Source organism: Xiphophorus couchianus, chromosome 18 (assembly GCF_001444195.1).
Source record: "Xiphophorus couchianus chromosome 18, X_couchianus-1.0, whole genome shotgun sequence".
Classification (NCBI taxonomy): Eukaryota; Metazoa; Chordata; class Actinopteri; order Cyprinodontiformes; family Poeciliidae; genus Xiphophorus; species Xiphophorus couchianus.
This window is the reverse complement of record NC_040245.1, coordinates 2160490-2183351: the sequence shown is the minus strand read 5'-3', so window position 1 is coordinate 2183351 and position 22862 is coordinate 2160490. Positions and strand designations below refer to the sequence as shown.

The 22862-nt window shown below is 37.3% G+C and overlaps 1 protein-coding gene across 2 annotated transcripts in view; it reads left to right on the top strand.

Moving 5' to 3' along the window:
* Positions 1-22862, top strand: part of myo7aa (myosin VIIAa) — a 60367-nt gene that overhangs the window by 34208 nt on the left and 3297 nt on the right. For both annotated transcript variants that reach the window (XM_028045571.1, XM_028045572.1), the window contains exons 19-45: positions 1605-1699; positions 1981-2065; positions 3346-3564; positions 4491-4598; positions 4780-4989; positions 5571-5777; positions 6927-7103; positions 7614-7703; positions 7795-7922; positions 9706-9832; positions 9913-10032; positions 10115-10288; positions 10672-10899; positions 11953-12120; positions 12225-12342; positions 13249-13375; positions 13458-13627; positions 14267-14454; positions 14603-14727; positions 15354-15511; positions 16576-16729; positions 19330-19485; positions 20461-20566; positions 20646-20759; positions 20943-21030; positions 22283-22389; positions 22491-22676. In XM_028045571.1, coding sequence (XP_027901372.1) covers positions 1605-1699; positions 1981-2065; positions 3346-3564; positions 4491-4598; positions 4780-4989; positions 5571-5777; positions 6927-7103; positions 7614-7703; positions 7795-7922; positions 9706-9832; positions 9913-10032; positions 10115-10288; positions 10672-10899; positions 11953-12120; positions 12225-12342; positions 13249-13375; positions 13458-13627; positions 14267-14454; positions 14603-14727; positions 15354-15511; positions 16576-16729; positions 19330-19485; positions 20461-20566; positions 20646-20759; positions 20943-21030; positions 22283-22389; positions 22491-22676 — 3933 coding nt within the window. The remainder of the gene's footprint in view (positions 1-1604; positions 1700-1980; positions 2066-3345; positions 3565-4490; positions 4599-4779; positions 4990-5570; positions 5778-6926; positions 7104-7613; positions 7704-7794; positions 7923-9705; positions 9833-9912; positions 10033-10114; positions 10289-10671; positions 10900-11952; positions 12121-12224; positions 12343-13248; positions 13376-13457; positions 13628-14266; positions 14455-14602; positions 14728-15353; positions 15512-16575; positions 16730-19329; positions 19486-20460; positions 20567-20645; positions 20760-20942; positions 21031-22282; positions 22390-22490; positions 22677-22862) is intronic.

The window sequence follows — 22862 nt, the reverse complement described above, 5'->3', positions numbered from 1 at the left end:
CTTTTTATAGTGGTTTTAATGCACCTAACTGGAAATGAACCAGTTCATCCCAGTGATAAAGCTCTGCTGTGATTGTTTCCAGTTTCATATCCAGTCACAGGAAGAACAGCTTGTTTTGATTCCTGTTCTTTGTGTTTTTTTAATTTTCAATCAATTTTCAAGAGGTCACTGGTGAGGCCCGTCAGTTAACAGGCTAAATGAAAATATCAGCTGGTGCTGATTCAGGCGGGAATAATAGGTTGCTCTCCTCTGTGCTCTCTGCAAATGTTTCCACCATGTTTGTTTTCTGTTTTATTTCATGGTGAAGAAGGATTTAAATCCAGTTTATTAGATGATTCTTTCTCAAATATTTTTATTATTTTCTCTTGAGGGTATCAAACTATTGTTTTGTGCTCATGCTGCAAGTCAGTAAAACTTTATTTATGCATGTTTTGAGGCATGGAGTGTTGTCACACTTGGTAGTCCGGTAGATTCGGTTTAACTTTTAAACAACATTGCAACGTTTGTTTTCTTTCACACTGCACCGAGTCAAATGAACCAAACCCTTTGAAAAACCTGTTCTCCTCTCACCTGTGGGGGCGCTGCAACAAAAGCCACCTAATAAACAAGAAAACCTCTGAAGAAGACATGAGCGAACTTCCTTCTTCAAGAAATGTAAACAAAAAAAGGATTGATGTCAGATTTTAGTGGTTGTAGGATTTCTCTTGTTTCTTTAATAAAAGACCAATTTATCACGCTGGTGTTGGACTAGCACATTTGTTTTGATTCTATTTACCCAGAATGCCCTGCGCTGTATTCAGGCAATCCAAGTTTGCGTTTTTGGCCCATATCAGAGTTTGTTTGTGCATTCACACCTCACCAATGTATCAGATGTTTTAGGCGACCTAGAGTTCGATAAAAGAAAATATTAGATTTTTACAGATGTGTTTTATCACCTTCAGTTATGTTTTCTAAACTATTTCTTGTTTCCTTTGAAGTTTAATTTCTGTCATGGCAAAATGTGCTGCTCATTTAGTCAAAGACAGCTTTATGTCAACTAATTAAGAACATTTGCTTCAGACTTCAAATGATTTTATTTGGATAAAAGTAGTAATTTTCGCAGTAATAGTTCTGTTACTGCAGACTTAATACATTGTTAAGCTACCAAACAATGACTTTTAGGGGGAGAAAAAACAACACACTCCTTTTTGATGTGTGTGTTTTAGGTCTACATGACCCCAGTGTGCTGATAAACATGTGGAAAGTTGGGGATTTTAGTTTGAGAGTTAAATGACATACTCAAGTGTCAGACGTTGGTGTTCAGCAGGACAGGAAGTTCAACAGGAAGGAGAAAGTGCAGGGAAGTAACACCACTTCCTCCTTAGGACTGGCTCAGGTCACTGGAGAAAACAGCTTCAGTGTGTTAAACCTCTTTTGTCTGTTTAGTCAGTTAAAATCTGCAACATCAAAGCTTTGTATTAAAGATGTTTCCTGGCATTTTTATGTTGTGATGTGCTGAATTTGTGCAAACTTTGCTTTTTTTTCTGCAGCAAGTTCACACATGGTGTCAGAAGTGAGAAACAGAGGTGAAAACATTAGTTTGTATTTTTTTAATGTTGGTTTAGGATCATCATGACATGCTGCTGGAGATCGAGAGAGATAAAGCCATCACAGACAAGGTCATACTCATCCAGAAGGTGGTGCGAGGCTTTAAGGACAGGTACTCGACATCCTTTTAAACAAATTAATTAAAGATTCTGCAAATTTATCACCTGAATACCATAAATATGTATATTTGAGAAAATGTTATATTTATTGCTTGTTTCACATTTGTCTTTATGGCGTAAAGCATTTTGAACTGCCCTGTTTCTCAAATATTCTATGTAAAACTTGACTTGGAAGATTTTGAGCTATTTTGTAAAGGAGAGATTATTAACTCTTAAAGGCAAACAAAAATCTTAACATTTTTCTTTATAATTTTCTTAATATTTTTTTAATCAGATCTAACTTCCTGAGGATGAGAAAGTCGGCGGTGTTGATCCAGAAGACATGGAGAGGCTACCTGTGCAGGAAGAGCTATGGAGCTGTGAGGATGGATTTCACAGATTAGGGCTGTGCAATAAACCAATTTAATTGATTAATTAATTTTTTGGTGCAAAATGCGCCTAACACAGCTTTCCTACTTTGAGTAACAGATAATCAAGGACTACATTGGTGAAAAAATTTATATTTTCCTAAAATTTAATCTTCAAAAACATATAAAGCGGGTGAGCAATGACTTAAATAATAGTTGCTTGTGAAAATCTGCCTTCAGGAAAATAGTTAAAAATAAATATTAGCATAAAAATGTGCTTAGATGTAAATACTGCAGTTACTGCAGCACACGGTTTCATGCTGCCATAGATCTACAGTTGGAATCTACCTACATAAAATCAAGTGTAACTTCACTTACTGATCTTTGATTTGACATCCAGTAAGTGTCGTGACAAAAAATGTAATGTTTTCTACTAGTTTCCTTCATGCAGACGAACATGTTAGTTGCTGTCGATCACAGTTTCATTCAACTGGACATTAGGTCGGCCGCAGGCCTAGATCCATTTCTTTCCAGCATCATGTCAATTAATCGCGATTAATCGTTAACTAATTTTGCACTAAATTAATTGTTAACAGGAGCATAGCGACTAAAAATAAACCATTTTCTGAAAAAACATCATATTTAAAGCAATAATTCAACCAAAACTGTTCACTTAAAATAATAATAATAAAAAACTTTGTAAGTTTGTTCTACCCAGATCTCCTCAAGTGGCATAGTTTTACCTTCACCTTGGTTCAGATTCTATTAAGCAAATTTTGCTGTCCTATTATTAATTGATTAATAAAAAAAAAATAATTTCATCAGATTAGTCCTGAGCTTTTTCACACATTGATGTTAGAAGATGAATCTACAAACTATCAGATGTTCACTAAGGTAATTCTATGTCATTGCATTTTAGGTAATAAAATGTTTATTTTCTTATTTTAAAAAGGGATTGAATTATTTGTTTATTTACATCTTTTAATGTGTGCAAAAAATTATTTTAGTGGCTAAATGTAAAATCTGCACAATGTGGCAAATTTAAAAAAAATCAGATTAATCGTCAGAATAATCTCTAGTTGCAGCCCCAGTTCAGAGTGACGTCAGCCCGTGTTTTACAGCCTCAAATCTTTTGGACAGAAGTTAAAACCGGGAATTGAATTTGGTATGAAATAAAGAGATTTTATTTTTAAGATTTTATTTCGCCCAGCCCGAACACACAGAAGCATAAATAAAAATACCAAAGATCATGAAGCTAAAAGCCTTTTCCTCTCTTTCCTTCGTCCCGACAGATGCGAGCGGGCTTTTCTCGCCTCCAGGCTCTGGTTCGTTCCAGGAAGTTGTGTGCGTCTTACCATGTGGCCCGCCAGCGAATCACGGGCTTCCAGGGCCGCTGCCGAGGTTTCCTGGTGCGTCGGGCGTTCAGGCACCGGCTGTGGGCTGTCATCACCATCCAGGCATACACCAGAGGCATGATCGCTCGCCGGCTGTACAAGAGACTAAAGGGCGAGGTAAACACAAAATCAGTTTAATCTGACTATCTGTAATTATATTCTACATTTCTAAAAATGAGCTTCCACCAGACCTGACTTCATTTTTACTGTCCTGCATGGTAATTTAAGATACCTGGATTCACATTCTGACTAGTAAGAATAATAATTCAAGATATCTTCGATTACATTTTGACGAGTCAAAATTCCTTTCAAGATATGATGATATCAACGGATTTGTTATTTGAAAGGTCACACATCTGTAATTACAATATGTCAAACTGAATTAGTCAAAATTTGTTTTTTAAAGGAATTTTGAATTGCCATTCCAGATATCTATAATTTAGTTTTGACTAGTCGTTATTTGCTTTCATTTTAATTTGCCCTAGTCAAATCTATGTACCTCCTAATTAAAATATTTTTAAAATTAGAATTATGACTAGTCAGAACAAAAAGAAAAAACTTAAATTTACTGTATGACTGGTCATAATAACATTTTTGTTATCTGAAATATGTGATTCAGATAGACAATAATTAATTTTAGATATCTTGAATTTAAACGTCTGTACAAATTAGTAGTAAATCTGACGTCATTTATACCAGCCAGAATGTAATCAGAAAGATCTCAAATAGGTATTTTGTATACTCAAAATATAAGCACTAATTTAGTAATACATCTGCGATAAACTAATTTTAGATATCTGGAATCTAAGTGGTGAAACAGATTTTATGTTAAAATGGCTTGCCATACAGCTACAGCTCTTTCACAACTGAAAAACTAATTATGAGGTCAGACATGAGTCCCTACTGAGAATCATGATCAATCAACCAGATCTGGGTTTATTTCTGTTGACTTAAAAAAAGTGAAAACATGCACTCATCTGGTCCGTCATATTTTCATTTTCTACAACACTCTTCATTTCTTTTCCTCACTTTCCACTAATCAGTACCGCAGGAGGCTGGAGGCCGAGAAGATGCGTCTGGCTGAAGAAACAAAGCTAAGGAACCAAATGTCTGCAAAAAGAGCGAAAGCTGAGGCTGAACGCAAACATCAGGTGACATTTATGACACTAAAGATACATCTAGACATATGTTGGAGAATGTTTAATATTATTTACTTTATCTTTCTGATGTTCACAGAATAAGTAAAACTGATGTTGGCGCCTGCAGCTCTGTTTTAAGCATTGAGTCTTTGGTATCATTTCTGTTCATGCATCCGTGTATTTCCCCTTCCAGGAGCGGCTGGCCCAGCTGGCTAAAGAGGACGCTGAGCGGGAGAAGAAGGAGAAGGAGGAAGCTCGTAAGAAAAAGGAGCTGGTGGAGCAGATGGAGAAGGCTCGGTTGGAGCCCGTCAACGACTCCGACATGGTGGACAAGATGTTCGGCTTCCTGGGGACGACGAACTCGTTACCGGGCCAGGAAGGTCAGGCGCCGGCTGGATTCGAGGTAAACTGACCTCAATAAAGCCCCTTTTACTGTCAGAGTATCAATCGGCCAAAATGTGAATCGGAAGGTCAGGCTTTATAAAGATTGGTAATCGGCCAGAAAACTGCAATCGGTGCACCTCTGATACCAATTCATTATTTGTTCATGATGCGGTCATAAGTCCTATAATCCACAAAGCCATCTTGAACAAAACATGTCTTTTTACATCCACAATAAATGTCACCTAATAAAATAGTTTACAAAAGGTCCAAAATTCATTACAAGTTACCCCTGAAAAACTTAGAAATTTCCTTTAAATGCTTGTATTTCTCACAAAGTCTTCATTGTATTTTCTGTTATTTTGCTCTTTCTGGGGTTTTTTTCAAGTATTTCAGGTAAAAATTGCAGGATATTAAAGTGGCTAAAGCTTTTTCAAACCTGCAGTCTGACTTATGTAAGGGATTTTCTTTACTTTTTACATAGAAAAAGGGAAAAGATTAAGTGAACTTTATTTTGCACATAAAACCTCTTAAAGATTAATCTAGCAGTTTTATCAGTCAGGCTTTCCTGCGTCAGGGACTGATTCCCCGTCTCCTCTCTAGGACTTGGAGCACGCCCATCATGAGCTGGTGGAGGAGGATCTGGACGAGGCTCTTCCTCTCCCTGAAGATGACGAAGAGGAGGATTTATCAGAGTACAAGTTTGCCAAATACGCAGCGACCTACTTCCAGGGCACCACCACACACACTTACGTTCGACGGCCTCTCAAGCAGCCGCTGCTGTTCCACGAGGACGAGGGAGATCAGCTGGTGAGTTTTCAACCAGCTGATCTGACTCCTAACAGGAATTTGGCCGGTCAGAAGGTTTAGAGGTGACTTAAACCTAAACTTTTACCAGATGATGCAAAATATTTCACTAACCGGATTGCACTGAGCAAAATCAGTGCAATCCGGTGCAATGTGGTGTTTAAATGACCTAAAACATTTAAACACCACACAAAAAGGAGAAAGACAAGAGAGTTTAGATTTTTTTGCAGAAAATGTTCTTTTGTTACAATTTCTTGCTGCTCTGAAGCTCATTCTGCCATACTCTCCCTTTTTATTTCCTTAGGGGCGATCCCTAGTTACACAGCTTACTTTGTTATCTAAAGTCGGTTACATAGCATTGTCATTTCTACAGTTATTTCTTCTGTTCTCTTGAGTGCAGATACACCGCGCCTATTGAGTTCAGTTCCTGTTAATTCCTCCTGCTGCAGGGCAGGAGCTGAAAACTCTCAGAACAATGGGGAGAAACAGCACAACAACTTCACACATCAAACACAGCAAACAAAAGATTATATACTAAATATTTCTAACAGCGGGTTCAGTTTGTAAACGTTTAACTTTGAGCAGAACTTCTTTTAAAACACAATCTGCCTCTAGAGCTGAAACGATCAATGTAATTAATCAAGACTAATCAATTATTGAGATAATCGTTGACTAATTTATTAATCACTTAATCATTAACTAGAGTATACACACTCAAAAAAAGGCCATTTGCATTTTAGTGTGCAAAAATATTCCAAGCAATATTTTTTGCCTGAAAATGTTTCATTTTTGGCAAAAATAAATGTTTTTCTAATTTAAAAAAAAGTTGAACTATTTGTTTACTTACTTTTTTTTTTTTTTTTACATATTTCTGGTATTGTATAAAAAAGCCTTTATTGGTTAAAGGAAAAATCTGCAGAATATGGACATTTTCTTATTCGATTAATCAGTTTATCATCAAAAAATCAATAGAATAATTGATTACTAAAATAATTGTTTGTTGCATTCGCTTCTGTCTCCACGTAAATGTTAAACACGATCAGCTCAGCTCGTTCTGATCAAAAGTAGATAAATCCGAATTAAGACTTTCCTTTGAGTAACGTTTTTCCATTGGAACCTGATGAAATGTGTTTGACCTTTGCACCCTGTGAGGCTGCGCTGGCCGTCTGGATCACAGTGCTGAGGTTCATGGGAGATCTACCGGAGCCAAAGTACCACACGGCGATCAGCGACGGAAGCGAGAAGATCCCCGTCATGACCAAGATCTACGAGACGCTGGGGAAGAAAACCCACAAGAGGGAGCTGCAGGCGCTGCAGGGGGAGGCGGAGGTGAGGACGAGAGGTCAAGAGGTCATAATCTAAACTGCTTACTCATTCTGGAATTGTTATTATTCTTTAAAAATTAGGAATAAAAGACGATAGTCTCGGTTTATTGTGAAAATTCAAGCATGCTATTACTTTCATAGACAGAGCGCTGCTGTGTGACGTCAACGTTCTTCCTCCGCTCTTTGGGATGTAAACATTCACACAGAAATCTAATTGCGCTTGCATTATTCAGCAGTATGAACCATTTTTAGCAAAAAGTCAGAATTGACCTGCTGTGTGAACGTAGCTTTACATGTTACAGTCAATTTTTACAGTCAGCAGTGAAGATAAAAACTGTTCTGCTAACATAAGAATGTAAGCAGAAAATATTCTGCCAGAAATGAGGAAAACCTATACAAGTGTGTAAAATTTAAATTCTATTGCTTATTTATCAACACTTTATTTACTTTTGCCAAACATCTTCATCATTTACAGTGTTTTGTTTAAGAGTTGTTTGTTTTTTTTCCCCTTGAGACAACTCCTTCTGAAAGCTTGAAGAAAAACAGCGTCCGACACAAACTGGTTTCCCTGACCTTGAAGAAGAAATCCAAGATCACAGAGGAGGTAAGACGTCTGGAGGCAGAGAGGGAGGTCCGCCTTTGGAGAGTAGAAAAAAAAAGACAACACATAGAAAACACGCTGTTATGCGTTTCAGGTCACCAAGCGCCTCAATGATGGCGAGTACGGTCTCCACGGCAACAGCATGTTGGAAGACCGGCCGACTTCCAACCTGGAGAAACTTCACTTCATCATCGGAAACGGGATCCTGAGGCCGACGCTGAGGTAAGCGGTGAGAAAACGACTCAGTCATGCAGGGAAGGAACCAAATTAAAGCTTGGTTCAGTTTTTGTTTCGTCAAGAAGAACACAGGTTTTTCAATTCAACCAGATTTCCTTGTTTTTATCGCCTTCACTGTATCTAGATGTTGTTTTTTTCTTTGTTTCAACTTATTCTAATATTTTCTTTGTTTTGAAATTTGATAATCAATGTTTTGTTTAAGTGATTTGAACATAATTTTACATTTTAATTCAATACAATTGAAATATCTAATATGGATGGGTGATACAGACTCAAGATTTTACCACATTATTTAGAGATCTTTATTGTGTCTTTGCTGTTTTTTGTTTAGTTTCTTAACAAACTCAAACCCTGCTCTTGTAAAGGTTATCTGTTGGGATTTAGGTTTCTTCAGTACATCAGTTACATAAGGCAGTGATTCACACAATTATTGGTTTTCTTCACTTTACTGATATTTATCGTTGTTCCATTGAAAGCAGAAAATAATTTTTTGAGGTTACCAGATGTCATCAGTTGAAATTCATCGTTGTCACAATAAATCAAAATTTTAATCAGAATTATAATATAATAATGGAGTATTGCCTCTTTTTACAGAGATGTGAAAAATGTTTGCCTCATTCCTGATTTTCTATTTTTTTGTTTGTCACATTCCACTGTTTCAGAAAATCAAACCAATTTAAATTTAAATATAATAAAACAGTTTTTAACTTAAGGTGTTTATTATTAAACGAGAAAATGTAGTGAGACAAATGAAACAAATGGAAAACCAGGAAGGGGGCAAACGCTTCACACCACTGCATACTGGTAATAGTTACGGCAGGATGTTCAGACGTTTGGAATGGCTGCCAAAAATATTTAAATTCTAACAACAAAAACCGTCTTATTATTACCAGTCCAACTAAAAACTGGACTCAACATTTTAATAAAATAATCAAAGGTGTAAGATTTCTGTAGCCAATGAAAATCATTGTAGATTAAAAAGGACCTCAAAGATTTTCCAGATAAAAAAATCAACAACAAACCATTACCTATTTTATTTTATTTTATTGTCTTTTCAGTAACAAGGCGCACTGATTTATTTAGCCAGATGAACTAAGCGGCCATGATCAGGTCTGCATTTTAGTAAAAGTTGTTGGATGTTTGTTGTCCTTCTTACTATTAAAATAAATTAAATTCGAAGCAAAAACCTGGATGAATGCTTGTGTTGGACCTTATGTTTTCCTTTGAAAAATGTTAAATTGTTTATTTTTTAAAATGAAATTTGCACGCTAAAACTGTTTTTAAGTGGGTATCTGTATTAAACTTTCTTCCTGAACTGGCAAACCACATTTAAGCCATTATTAGGTGGTGATGAAGGACCGCCCAAAATCATTTTGATGGCCGCAAATGGCCCCGGGCCGCACTTTGGACAACCCCGGGTTAGGGTAATGTTTGGGTTTGGCATAAATCCAGTTACCGAAATGAATGGAAGTCAGTAATACAAAGTGGGTAGAAATATGAACTTGTGTGTGTGTGTGTGTGTGTGTACCAGGTTTTCATATCCTTATGGGAACCTATTTCTGTCTACAATGTGGGTTATGGGGACCATTGCTCCTTGTGGGGACATTTTCTTGGTCCCCATGAGGGAAATTGTTTTTGGGTTAGTGGTTAGGTCTGTGATGGTTAGGGTTAGGATAAGGGTAAGGTTTAGGCTGTAGAAATGAATGGAAGTCAATGGAAAGTCCCTGCAAAGATAGCTAGCAAACATGTGTGTATGTGTGTGTGTCAGGGATGAGATCTACTGTCAGATCTGTAAGCAGCTGAGTCAGAACCCGTCCAAGAGTTCCCACGCGCGCGGCTGGATCCTCGTCTCGCTCTGTGTCGGCTGCTTCGCCCCATCAGACAAATTTGTAAAGGTCAGAATCAAAACAGTGACCTAAAATAAACTTTAGTTTATTGAATAAAACACGGCTTCATGAAGGTTGTCTGTCTGTAGTACCTGAGGAACTTCATCAGAAGCGGGCCGCCGGGTTACGCTCCGTACTGTGAAGAAAGGCTGAGGCGAACGTTTGTGAACGGGACGCGAACACAGCCTCCATCTTGGCTGGAGCTGCAGGTACGAACGCACCGATCTGCTTCAAGCTGCAGCATTATTCAGGTCAAATCAGTTTGACCTGAGTTCTGAAATCAACACTCAGGCCACCAAGTCCAAGAAGCCCATCATGTTGCCCGTGACGTTCATGGACGGCACGACTAAAACGCTGCTGACCGACTCGGCGACGACAGCCAAGGAGCTCTGCAACGCTCTGTCCGACAAGATCAACCTGAAGGACCGCTTCGGCTTCTCTCTGTATATCGCTCTGTTCGACAAGGTTGGACCACAAACTGCTGATCCTCATTTCCAGCTGCAATATCTGCTGCTTTTAATGGCTTAATCAACAATCAGTTACTCTAATGGTTGATTCTTAAATGAAACGAGGTGAAACATTTAATGCAGGCATGATGTTTTTGTTTCATCCATCCATCCATCAAATATCCATCCATCCATCCATCCATCCATCCATCCACCCACCCACTTATCTCTACTCTTCTCCTCTATTTATTTTTCTCTCTTTTTTCCTTTCTCTTCTCCTCTTTTTTCTCTTTCTCTTTTTCTTTCCATTTCTCTCTCTCTCTCTCTCTATTAGCATGTAGCTACATTTGCTAATCTCTTTTGTAACGCTGTTGCCGTGACAACCCTTCCTCCCTCCTGCAGGTCTCGTCTTTAGGCAGCGGCAACGATCACGTGATGGACGCCGTGTCGCAGTGCGAGCAGTACGCCAAGGAGCAGGGCGCTCAGGAGAGGAACGCCCCCTGGAGGCTGTTCTTCAGGAAGGAGATCTTCACGCCGTGGCACAGCCCAACTGAAGACCAAGTCGCTACAAACCTCATCTACCAGCAGATCGTCCGAGGCGTCAAGTTTGGCGAATACCGCTGCGACAGGGTGAGTAGCTTTATTTTAAATGTAAAATGTGAAAGAATGTAAAAGTAATCTAAAATTAAGGCCGTACATTGCAAAACCACAAAATCTTACTAAGTATTTATAGCTAGTTTCTAGTGCAAACATTAAGACAAAACTAACTTATAAGTAACTTTTCAGCAAGAAATATGAGTCATAATTCTTGAATATAAATTAAAAAGCTGATTTTTTCACTAACAACAAGATGGTTTTCCTTGTTATAAGTGAAATAATCTGCCAATAGAACTAGAACTTTTTAATTTATATTCAATAATTATTTACTTAAAACAAGCTCCTATTACTTCTATAATAGATTTTCCTTTGTACATTTTTTGTCATTATAGAGGCTTTACATTTAATTTATAAAGATCTTACAAAGTCTTAAATTTGAGTTAAACCTGCAGAAGCCCATCCAATCACATACATACAAATCAACATCTCAAAGATTTCCAGGTTTCTTTTTAACTTTATTTTATCTGTAGACACTTTATTAATATGCTTTCAATTCAATTCAGGTTTATTTTGGCAGCAAGGCATTTCAAAGTGTTTGACATCATAAAAACACAAAGTCAAGGAACACAGAGTCAGCTATTGAAGCATCACATTTTGTCAAGTGCCATCATTACACATCAAAATGTTGATTAATGTTTCATTCATAATGTTTCAAAAGTATCTCTACACAGGTGGGTTTTAGTCTAGATTTAAGGGAACTCTTAAATCTAAATCTGTTTTGGCTGTTTTACAATTTTTCTGTAAGTTTGTTCCAGATTTGTGGAGTAATTAATATACAGCTGTTTATTATGTTTTTAGATATTTATATTCAATGGGGTATATTTTGTTACTGTACTGCTGTAACAAGTGAATTTTCCCACTCTGATTAATAAAACTTTAATAAAGATCTATTCTATTTTGTGATCTTATAATTTATTAACGGGTTTCGTTAATAGATCAGAACTGAATAGGTAAATAACTGATGAGGACAAATCAAAGTTTCGTTCCCTCAAATCCACCCTGACCTCTGTGTTTCTGCATCTCCAGGACGACCTGGCGGAGCTGGCCTCGCAGCAGTATTATGTTGATTACGGTTCGGAGATTCTTCTGGACCGCCTGCTGAGCCTCATCCCGTCCTACGTCCCGGACAGAGAGATCGGCACGTCCAAGACGGTGGAAAAGTGGGCTCATTTCATCATGGCTGCACACAAAAAGGTACAAGAAAATGCATTTAGAGGTTATAGAGGCTGAACTGTCTGCAGTTCCTGAAGTTTAAAGGATTTATTTTCTGTTATAACGTCTCTGTTTTGCTGACTCAGGGTATTTACGCCCAGAAGAGGTTCGACTCTCAGAAGGTGAAGGAGGAAGTGGTGGACTTTGCTCGCCATAAGTGGCCGTTGCTGTTCTCCCGTTTTTATGAAGCGTTCAGGTTCTCAGGTCAGAGCCTTCTACATCATCAGAGATTAAATAAATTCATGTTTTATTAAAACCTGTCATGATAACAAATTTTGTTAGTGTGGATAATAAATTGTGTCAGAAGTCATTGCAATAAATGATAATATTGTTTTGAGATGATTTTCAACTAATATAATGATATAATAATGCAATAACAGGTTCTCAAAGATCAACAAACCTTAAATTCTAATGAACATGTATCACTGAAACTAGAAGATGTTTTAAATGTCCAAAATAAACAAACAAAACAACAAAAAACAACAAATTATAAGGTCTCAATAAACAAAATTGTCCTTTTAAAAACAGGGCTGGTTGAGACCAAAACAACAGACTGAAAACTTTCATCCAATTTTTGGTAGAAAGAGAAAAACAATAAATCCAGTAATTGGAAATTATTGCGCTTGTTTTAACTTATAATGCAATTAATTGTTTTATTGCAAATTGCGACTGGCCTAGTGAGGATCTTCTACATCATGAGATAAATATAGATAATATAGATATGATACATATTTTATTAAAGCAATTATTACTGGGACAAACAATAATTGTTTTGAAACCATTTTCAACTAACATGATAATAATATTACAAGTTTTGCCTCTCAAAGATGAATAAACTTTAATTTTGTACAGAATGCTGGAACTGGAAGACTTTTTAAATGTCCAAAATAAAACACTAAACAATAAAAATAAATCGGAAAAAAATACAAACTTGACACACAACCAACACATAAATAAAATTGACAATGAAAATGTTCATCACCAGAATTGAAATTTTGGTTTATCATGCGACTAGCGGCTTAATTTGATCCTCTTCCACATAAAAAAACCATCTTGTTCTTTGGTGGAAACCAGTAAGTTTCCTCTGTTCCTGCTGTTTTTGGCTCTCAGGTCCCAGTCTGCCTAAAAACGACCTGATCGTTGCCGTCAACTGGACCGGCGTTTACTTTGTTGACGAGCAGGAGCAGGTCCTGCTGGAACTCTCTTTCCCAGAAATCATGGCGGTTTCCAGCAGCAGGTCATCGCTCTTCCTCCTCGACCCAAACCGACCCAGACCCGAGCGTTCACGTCCAGAATCTGACCTGCTTTTGTTTTTACAGGGGAGGAAAGCTGCAGGGTCAGAGTTTCACTTTGGCAACCATCAAGGGAGAAGAGTTCACCTTCACCTCCAACAACGCAGAAGACATTCGGGACTTAGTGGTGACCTTTCTGGAGGGTTTGAGGCAGAGGTCAAAGTTCGTGGTTGCGCTGCAGGACAGCTCCAACGCTGGTAAGTCCTGAGCTGCGTTCCCACAGCTTTGACCCAAATCCGACGTTTTTACGGCACGCCTTATTGCAGGCTTAACTGAAAACCTTGAGACTTTGTGTTTTTACTACACATAATATTGGCTGTTTTTCCAGGTTTTGAAATATAGTTTTACCTTATTTTCTTACATTGCAGTAAGAAAATACTATAATGTAACACAAGAAATGACATAATGGATACATAGATACTGGCTAAAACTATAAAGATGAAGATGTAAGGTGAAAAAATAAGCCTAAGTAGTTTTTAATGAAAATTGTGGTATTAGTTTTGGTAGTTTTATAGTTCCTTAGATCACCAAGGCATTCATGCTTCTGTGTCCCAAATATCTGTAATTCTCTTTTGCAGTGACCATATATATTGATAATTGGAAAATTACATCACAAGCACCAGAGACACAGAAGTTTCTAACTTCTTTTATTTTAGAAATTCATGCTTATTCATTGGAAATCATTTAAATTAGTTTCTGCTCAGTAAATTTTACTTCAATTCCTTGAAGGGTTTTATACAGCTTGTTAATTGTGTTGATTTAAAGATGGCCAATGTGACGCATGTATTCATCTCCTCATCCTCACATTAAGGTGTGTTTATGTCTTCCTGCCGCAGGTGAGGAGTCGACCTTCCTGAGCTTTCTCAAGGGCGACCTGATCATTTTGGACCAGGATACCGGCGAGCAGGTCCTCAACTCCGGTTGGGCGCATGGCATTAACGAACGAACCAATCAGAGAGGAGATTTCCCAGCTGACTCTGTTTACGTTCTGCCATCCATGACTCGTCCCCAACCAGAAGTAGTGGTAGGTGAAAAAATAAATCGCACATGAAACCTTCTGATGATGTTTTTTTTAAGTGTTTACAGTAAATTAGGTTTGCTTGTTTCATATTTTCCTAAAAGTTTTCTTTAAATCATAGAAAATATTTTTCCCCTTTACTCCACTCAATTAGGCGCTGGTTACCATGACACCAGATCAGCGGCAGGAGTCGGTTCGTGTTTCTCAGATCATCCTGCCAGAGACGGATGACAGACAGAAACCCTACACTCTGGAGGAGTTTTCTTATGACTATTTCAGGTACAAATGTGTACAACCTGAATATTTATGTGCAAAATGTTAAACACAAAAGAGTGAGACGTCTACTTGGAGGCACCAACTTAATGTTTACACTTTCACATGAAAATTGCTGCAAACAGATATGGGTTGATACAGCTGAACATATTTAAAAAGCACTAGTAAAGCATTAGTAGAGCCTCCTGCACAGCCAACAAGAATGCAGTAACTGGTTCCTGGATGGTAAGCCAATGACAAAACACTTGTCTTTTCCAGCAGTGATGGTACAGTGCATACAGCGGTAAAACCAGCTGACCAAACCTGCTGGAATTCAGCTTGGGTTGCTAGGTAACGGGCAGAACTCTGCTGGGGTTGCGTGGTAACAGGCAGAACTCAGCTTGGGTTGCTAGGTAACGGGCAGTGCCTGCTGATTTGTGACGTTACTTTCAGGAGGTTTTTGAAGCGGCTCACTTTCCATACACCAAAAAACATTAACTTACTTCCAGAAAATGCCTGCTTGGTTTTTTGAGGTGCTTGTGTTGATTTTAGAAGCAGTTGAGGTCCAAGTGGAAGTGCAAAAATGTGCAAAATGTGTATTTTTCATAATATGTCCCCGTTAATCTATTGTGGACATGACCTGCCATTTCCAGACCTCCTCCCAAACACACCCTGAGCAGAGTGATGGTGACCAAAAATCGAGGGAAAGACAAGATGTGGAGCTGCACCAGAGAGCCGCTCAAGCTGCCGCTGCTGAAGAAGGTCGTCGGCCATGAGGAGCTGGCGCAGGAGGCCTGCATGGCTTTCATAGATATCCTTTAAACACAACAAATATTACGAATATACACAGGCTCATTCGTTACATTGAATAGAACGACTTCATTAACTAATAGAGTTAATCTGAAATGTAAAAGAAATGTTTTTGTCAGGTTGACAATCTGTGTTGGTCAGAAGTTGCAGATGCTGATTGTGGCTAAAGTTGAATCACTTTACAACAAACAAATGCATTAAAACAAATTTTAATCCATTTTTGATTTTCTCTAATTCACAAAGAGTCAAAATTATACATATAGGCACAAATATATTCATATTGTATACTACAGGGTGTGGAGGGGTCTTCAGTGTCTTAATATCTGGTTAGTGAGTTCCTTTATCACCATAGAAAGGGTTAATTTTTCTTTGGGCTGAAATAATTAATTGCATTAATCGTGATTTATCGATTATTGAAATAGTCGTCCACTAATTTAGGAAGTGATTAATTGAAAAATGGAGCATAGAGACTCAAAAAAAAATCTGTTGGCTTAAAGAACAACACACTCAGAGCAGTAATAAGACAGAACTGTGCAAAAAATATAAATACTTTTCACATTTAAGATTTTTAAAGATCTTTGTCTGTAAATACGTTCTACCCAAAAGTCCTTAAGTGGCAGTTTTACCTTCACCTTGTTCACATTTTGTAAAGAAAATCTCCTATTGAGAACCTTTTCTATTCAATTATTAATAGGATGATTAAAAAAAAAAAATTTTAACTGCATTCTTTGCTACAAGTAATCAACCTGTAACTAAAGGAATGCTCTGATTTAACAAAAAAAAAAATTGAATTATTTGTTTGTAGTTTTTAATGTACCGGTATTTCCAATATTGTATGAAATAAGCTTAAGTGGTTAAATGGGAAATCCACAGAATGTGCCTTTTAAAACAAATCTGACTAATCATCAGAATAGATTAATATTCTTAATCACTTATCGAATGATCCAGTATTCAGAACAATAACAGCTGTTTATGCCTGATGGATGTTTGTAAGCTTCTGTCCAAAATTACAGATTAACAACAGGAAGTTTATCAGGTCTTTGACTCCTTGACCTTTGATCCCACCGATGATGAAGTACATGGGCGACTACCCGTCCAAACGGACGCGCTCCGTCAACGAGCTGACAGACCAGATCTTTGAAGGAGCTCTGAAGGCCGAACCGCTGAAAGACGAGATCTACTGTCAGATCATCAAACAGCTCACTGACAATCACGTCAAGTGTGTAAACTGACATAAACCATAAAAACAGGAAGTTTAGTCCTAGAGCTGAGGACTATTTAACACTCACCGACCACCGGGCTTGAAATTTCCCCACAATTACTCAACATCTTCATTTATACAACCGGAAATGAAAACATTCGTCTCTTAACTGACTTATTGTTGTTTTCTTTGTTCATCCTAGTGAATAGGGAGGTGCTGCTTTGTAAATGTGAAACATGGAAATCAAAAACTAAGTTTCTTTACTACAAAGTCTTCTCTGCATTAATAATATTTTAGTTCTAATTGTAACTTAGAAGCACAATAAAAGAAAAATAGACTTGAGTTACTTTGACAGAAAAAAAATCCTCTTTTGCACCATTAAATATAAAAATTATCCAGCATTTTCTATCTATTGTATTTATCTATTGTGTTTATTTGCCGATTAAATCATTTGTTACGTAAATAAGAATAACAATAGCTGTTGATGTGTGACAGGAGCATTGTAAGTAAGCAAAGTCATAAAAAACAAAGAACAGTTCTCACCAACTGAGACTTGTTCAAAGTACGGAGCCCTCTAGGGGACATGGGGAATTTTTTTTCTTTTGCGTTCCCTCGCAAAACATTTGCGTTACCTCGCAATACTTTTGCGTTCCCTCGCAAAACTTTTGCGTTACCTCGCAAAACTGTACTGGTCAGTTATGCAGCATAATTGAACACTGCCAGCCTTTCTTACGGTGGGCGCCGTACTTTATGCTTTAATATAAGGTTATGTGAAGTTTTTCCATGAATTTTAGTATCTTTTTGTGAAATATCTGAAGTTTTATATCTTTCTTTAGGATAGAAAGGCACCACAAACCTACGATATAAACAGAAACCTTTCGTAAGTAGGAAAGAAATAAAAATACATTATAATTTGGACTATTTCTGAGTTATTATAGCGGGTAATAAATCATCTGACAGTTTTGATTGTGTCTCTGTTGTGTTCGTAGTCTGAATGGTTTAAAGAGCTGCTTTCAGTGCCGCTCCATCTTCGCCTTAACAGACATAAACATGCAGTAATAAATCGATTTTCAATCAGTGTTTTGCACCAAACAGTTTTTACTGTTAACAAGTTTTTATTATTAAAAACACGACAAACTAATGATGGTAAAGGGCCGCACTGGGTTAACTCTGGGAATCTCATCTGTCCGTTTATCAATCAACTCCAAACCTTTTCTTTGTTCTGTCACAATTATCGATTTATTCCATTTTGATGATCAGGCTCCAAACTTTGCAAGGACTGACCGCCCCGCTCACCTGCTTCCTCATACACACAAAGCCAGTATCCTTCCATTCATACCTGGTGACGTCACGCCCACATCGACACACCTAAGTGTCAAAGCCGCTGCTCCTGTCATATCAATAATTACTTATTTCATTTATATGGCTCTTAAAGAGCCTCAGTGAAAACTTGTTTATTATTATTAACTGTTTGGTGCAAAAAATAAATTGAAAATCGATTTATTACTGCATGTTTATGTCTGTTAAGGCGAAGATGGAGCGGCACTGAAAGCAGCTCTTTAAACCATTCAGACTAGAACACAACAGAGACACAATCAAAACTGTCAGATGATTTATTACCCGCGATAATAACTCAGAAATAGTCCAAATTATAATGTATTTTTATTTCTTTCCTACTTACGGAAGGTTTCTGTTTATATCGTAGGTTTGTGGTGCCTTTCTATCCTAAAGAAAGATATAAAACTTCAGATATTTCACAAAAAGATACTAACATTCATGGAAAAACCTCACATAACCTTATATTAAAGCATAAAGTACGGCGCCCACCGTAAGAAAGGCTGGCAGTATTCAATTATGCTGCATAACTGACCAGTACAGTATTGCGAGGGAACGCAAAAGTTTTGCGAGGTAACGCAAAAGTATTGCGAGGGAACGCAAAAGTTTTGCGAGGTAACGCAAAAGTATTGCGAGGGAACGCAAAAGTTTTGCGAGGTAACGCAAAAGTATTGCGAGGGAACGCAAAAGTTTTGCGAGGGAACGCAAAAGTATTGCGAGGTAACGCAAAAGTTTTGCGAGGTAACGCAAAAGTATTGCGAGGGAACGCAAAAGTATTGCGAGGTAACGCAAAAGTATTGCGAGGGAACGCAAAAGTATTGCGAGGTAACGCAAAAGTATTGCGAGGTAACGCAAAAGAAAAAAAATTCCCCATGTCCCCTAGAGGGCTCCGTATCAAAGGAATCAAATTGCTGGTGAATGACGATATAAATAATCCTGACCTTGTTTTCTTAACACCGGTATCTTCAGGTTTTACTTTTAGTGACCAGGTCACTAAAAAGAAAGCAACTTATCCATTATTATTTTTAAACACAATCCGTTGCTAAGCTAACTGTAGCGTCGCACTTTGAGTTGACGTCACGACAAATCAACGGTCGTTTACATGCAGTACCTTACGGACCACTAGAGGGCGACCACTGACCACCAAGGAGAGTTTCAGACTGACTTAGAGGTTTGAGTTGTAGTTTGTGATGAATTTGACCATGTTTGAAAAGGAACTAGAATAAAAGAATCGAAGTTTTTTTTCTGAACAGGAGCTGAGCATGAGTTTCTCTCTGCTGCAGGTATAGCGAGGAGAAAGGCTGGGAGCTGCTCTGGTTGTGTACTGGTCTGTTTCCTCCCAGTAACGTTCTGCTGCCACACATCCAGCGGTTCCTCCAGTCCAAGAAACACCACCCGCTCTCTGGAGACTGCATGCAGAGGCTGCACAAAGCGCTCCGGTAAAACTAACGGCATCTCTGCTCTTATTTTACACAAAACAACATTTAATTTCTAAATTCTGTTTGAGGGACTAAATCTCTAAAGATATGAGGAGGTTTTATGCTCTTAAGAAACTAAAAAAATCTTTATTTTACAAAGATTTTTTTTGATGAACATTATTTTACTAAAACTAAAATTGAAATGATTAATCGTGATTAATAATTTCATTAAATTAATTGTCAACTTACTTAGTAACCAACTAATCGCGAAAGAACAGGCCCTGGGCTGAGAGAGTAACATATTCAGAGCAATAATTAAGCCAAAACTGTGTAAAAGAAAAATACATATTTTGCATTTAAGATAAAAAAAAAACAGTTCTAGCTTCATCTGGTTCAAATTCAGTAAAAAAAAAAATTCTAGTCAGTTCATCAAAAAAATAATCAACATATCAGCGTTCACTAAAGTAATGCTGTGTTTCATTCTGAGAGGTAAAATGTTTATATTCTTTATTTAGAAATGTATTTGTTTGTTTGCATATTTATGTATTTATAATGTTGTAAAAAAAGACTTAAGTGGTAAAATGAAAAGTCTTATTTGTTTTGTCTTTTAATCATCAGAATAATTAATAACTGGAATAATTGTTAGCTGCAGCCCCAATAAGGAAAACGGATTTATTTCTGAGGTGCCTTCTGGTGTTTAACTAATTTGGACTTTTAAGAAAATTAATAAAATATAATATTCTATCAAGGTAAAATGAAGTATATTGATTTATTCTTGTGTTTATATATAAATATTTCCTGTTTGTGTTTAAAAATGTATATATGTGGTTGATGTTTTGATATAGTGAATTAACTTTTGAGAGAAATGGAACGCTGTATAAGATTTTTGCTTCAAACTCTTTTTCCTTTAAAATTTGTGACATTTTCATTTTGAACTGTAGATGAATAAAATCAGCAATTAAATAAATAATGTGATTTTTTTGTCCTTTTTCACAGGAACGGGTCCAGAAAGTACCCCCCTCATCTGGTGGAAGTGGAAGCCATTCAACATAAAACGACCCAAATCTTTCACAAAGTTTATTTTCCAGACGACACAGATGAGGTAGGAAGCGAAACCCCGACGCTTGAACCTTCCTCATCGACTGAGACGCTTTCTAACCGTCCTGGACTCAAACCTGCAGGCGTTCGAGGTGGAGTCCAGCACCAAGGCGAAGGATTTCTGCCAGAACATCTCCACCAGGCTGCTGCTCAAATCCTCCGAAGGGTTCAGCCTCTTTGTCAAGATCTCAGAAAAGGTCAGAGGTCATGAACTCCACTACCAGGTTTTCAGGAGCAAAACTGAACAAAAATTATGGCAAGCTAACAGTTCGACAACCTGAAGTGATGAGAATTGCTAACGTCTGAAAGTTACAGCAAAATGTTTGTAATATCATGATAAAAGAATAAATTGTAATAAATGAATTTCTTTCATGTTGCAGGTCATTAGCGTTCCAGAGGGAGATTTCTTCTTCGACTTTGTTCGCCATTTAACAGACTGGATCAAGAAATCCCGACCAGCTAAAGACGGTTTGTTCCTGGATCCGCTGAAAGCTTGAAAATACTTGATTATGTTTAAAACAGCTACAAAAGTAGTACTTTAACATAATTTTACTCCAGTAAAAGTAAAAAGTAGTTATCAAATAAATTACTCAGCACTGAGTAACTGATCAAAACATTAATCATTTAGTATTTTACAAACCAACCAATCAAAATATAAAGTTATGTGGTAATTCTGATATTGTAGAGACCAAATTGAAAATAATTCAGTTACAAAAAAATATATAAAATTCAAGTTCTTTCAATATGAACAAAAACTACAGGTGTGTGTCTGTCTGGTGAATTTTTGTTTTTCATTCAGTGAAATGACTGAATGAATTATATTCAGTAATTTTACTCAAGAGTAGCAATACTTTATAATTAAAATAGTAAAGTAAAAAGTAGAGAATAGTAAAAATACTCCAAAAAGAAACGCTTTCGAAAAAGTTACTTGAGTAAATGTAACTAGTTACTGCCAGACTGAGACGTTTTTGCATCCATGTTCTAATATGTTTAAATAATGCAGATTTTTTCTAAATGTCTGAAGTTAAATCAGAACTAAACTTTTCTTCTTTTTGATTAATTAGAATCATCAGAATTATTTCTATTTTCTAAATGCCTGAAAACTGAGATAGAGACTGTGGAGCGAGAAAAATGAACAAAGTCCAAACCTTGTTAAAGAGAAATAACAAAACACAGCTTTATTTTACATCTGCACAGATGGAGAACTCAGAAGAGATCTAACTAGACAAAGGAATCACCTCTCTACATATACTGTATACTGTCCTTCTCCCACAGACAGAGAGTCACCACCAACATTCCCAAGGAGCTAATCAGATTAATACACACACAGAGAAAAATGCAACTTTCAGTTAAAAATGGGTTTCAGACAGAATATTCTGTGTCTAATAATAATCGCTCCGCCGTCGGTCTGGTCTTGTCCCTCCTCAAGGTATGAAAACTATTTACTTATCGCCTGTTGCTAAGCTTCTGACCCACTGAGGCAAACTGTGAAGGCTAAAAAGAGAAACAATGACTCTGTAAGACTGAGTGAGACATAATAAATGATTAAACATTGTAAGATAAATATTAAACTTCTAATAAAAGTAAACACACTGTAAATAATTATTTTATTCCACAAGACATTTCTGGAGAGCTTTTCTTTGTGAACTTGATGCAAATTTAAGGTTTTTAGATGAACAGAAAAGCCTTTGACGACTCGCCGCTTCTTGAACTCCTGCAGGAATCATCCCGTCTCTGACCTACCAGGTGTTCTTCATGAAGAAGCTGTGGACCAGCACAGTTCCTGGGAAGGATTCGTTCGCTGATTCTATTTTCCATTATTACCAGGTCGGCCTCGTTAGACGATGATCATTCCACTGAGACTCTACTTTCTGGTAATAATCAGCGTAATGCTGCGTTTCATCTCCTCTGTGTCGCCTTCCTCTCAGGAGCTGCCTAAGTATTTGCGTGGCTACCACAAGTGTTCTCGGGAGGAGGTTTTCCACCTCGCAGCGCTGATCTTTCGGGTGAAGTTTGACGACAATAAATCCCACTTTCCTTCGATTCCCAAGATGCTCCGTGAGTTGGTTCCCCAGGACCTCATCCGCCAGATGTCTCCAGACGACTGGAGGAGGGTAAAAACATTCAGAAAACCTTTAAATCTGCACTATGTAACTTTCAAAATAATATTTTTTACATATTGGTTAAAACTGTCACCATGTTGTGACAGTTTAATAAAAAGATTGATCTCCCACACTTACTCTTTGAGCTACGATTTCCATCTGAAGGAATGCACCAGAAGCAACCAATCAGAGCCTGGA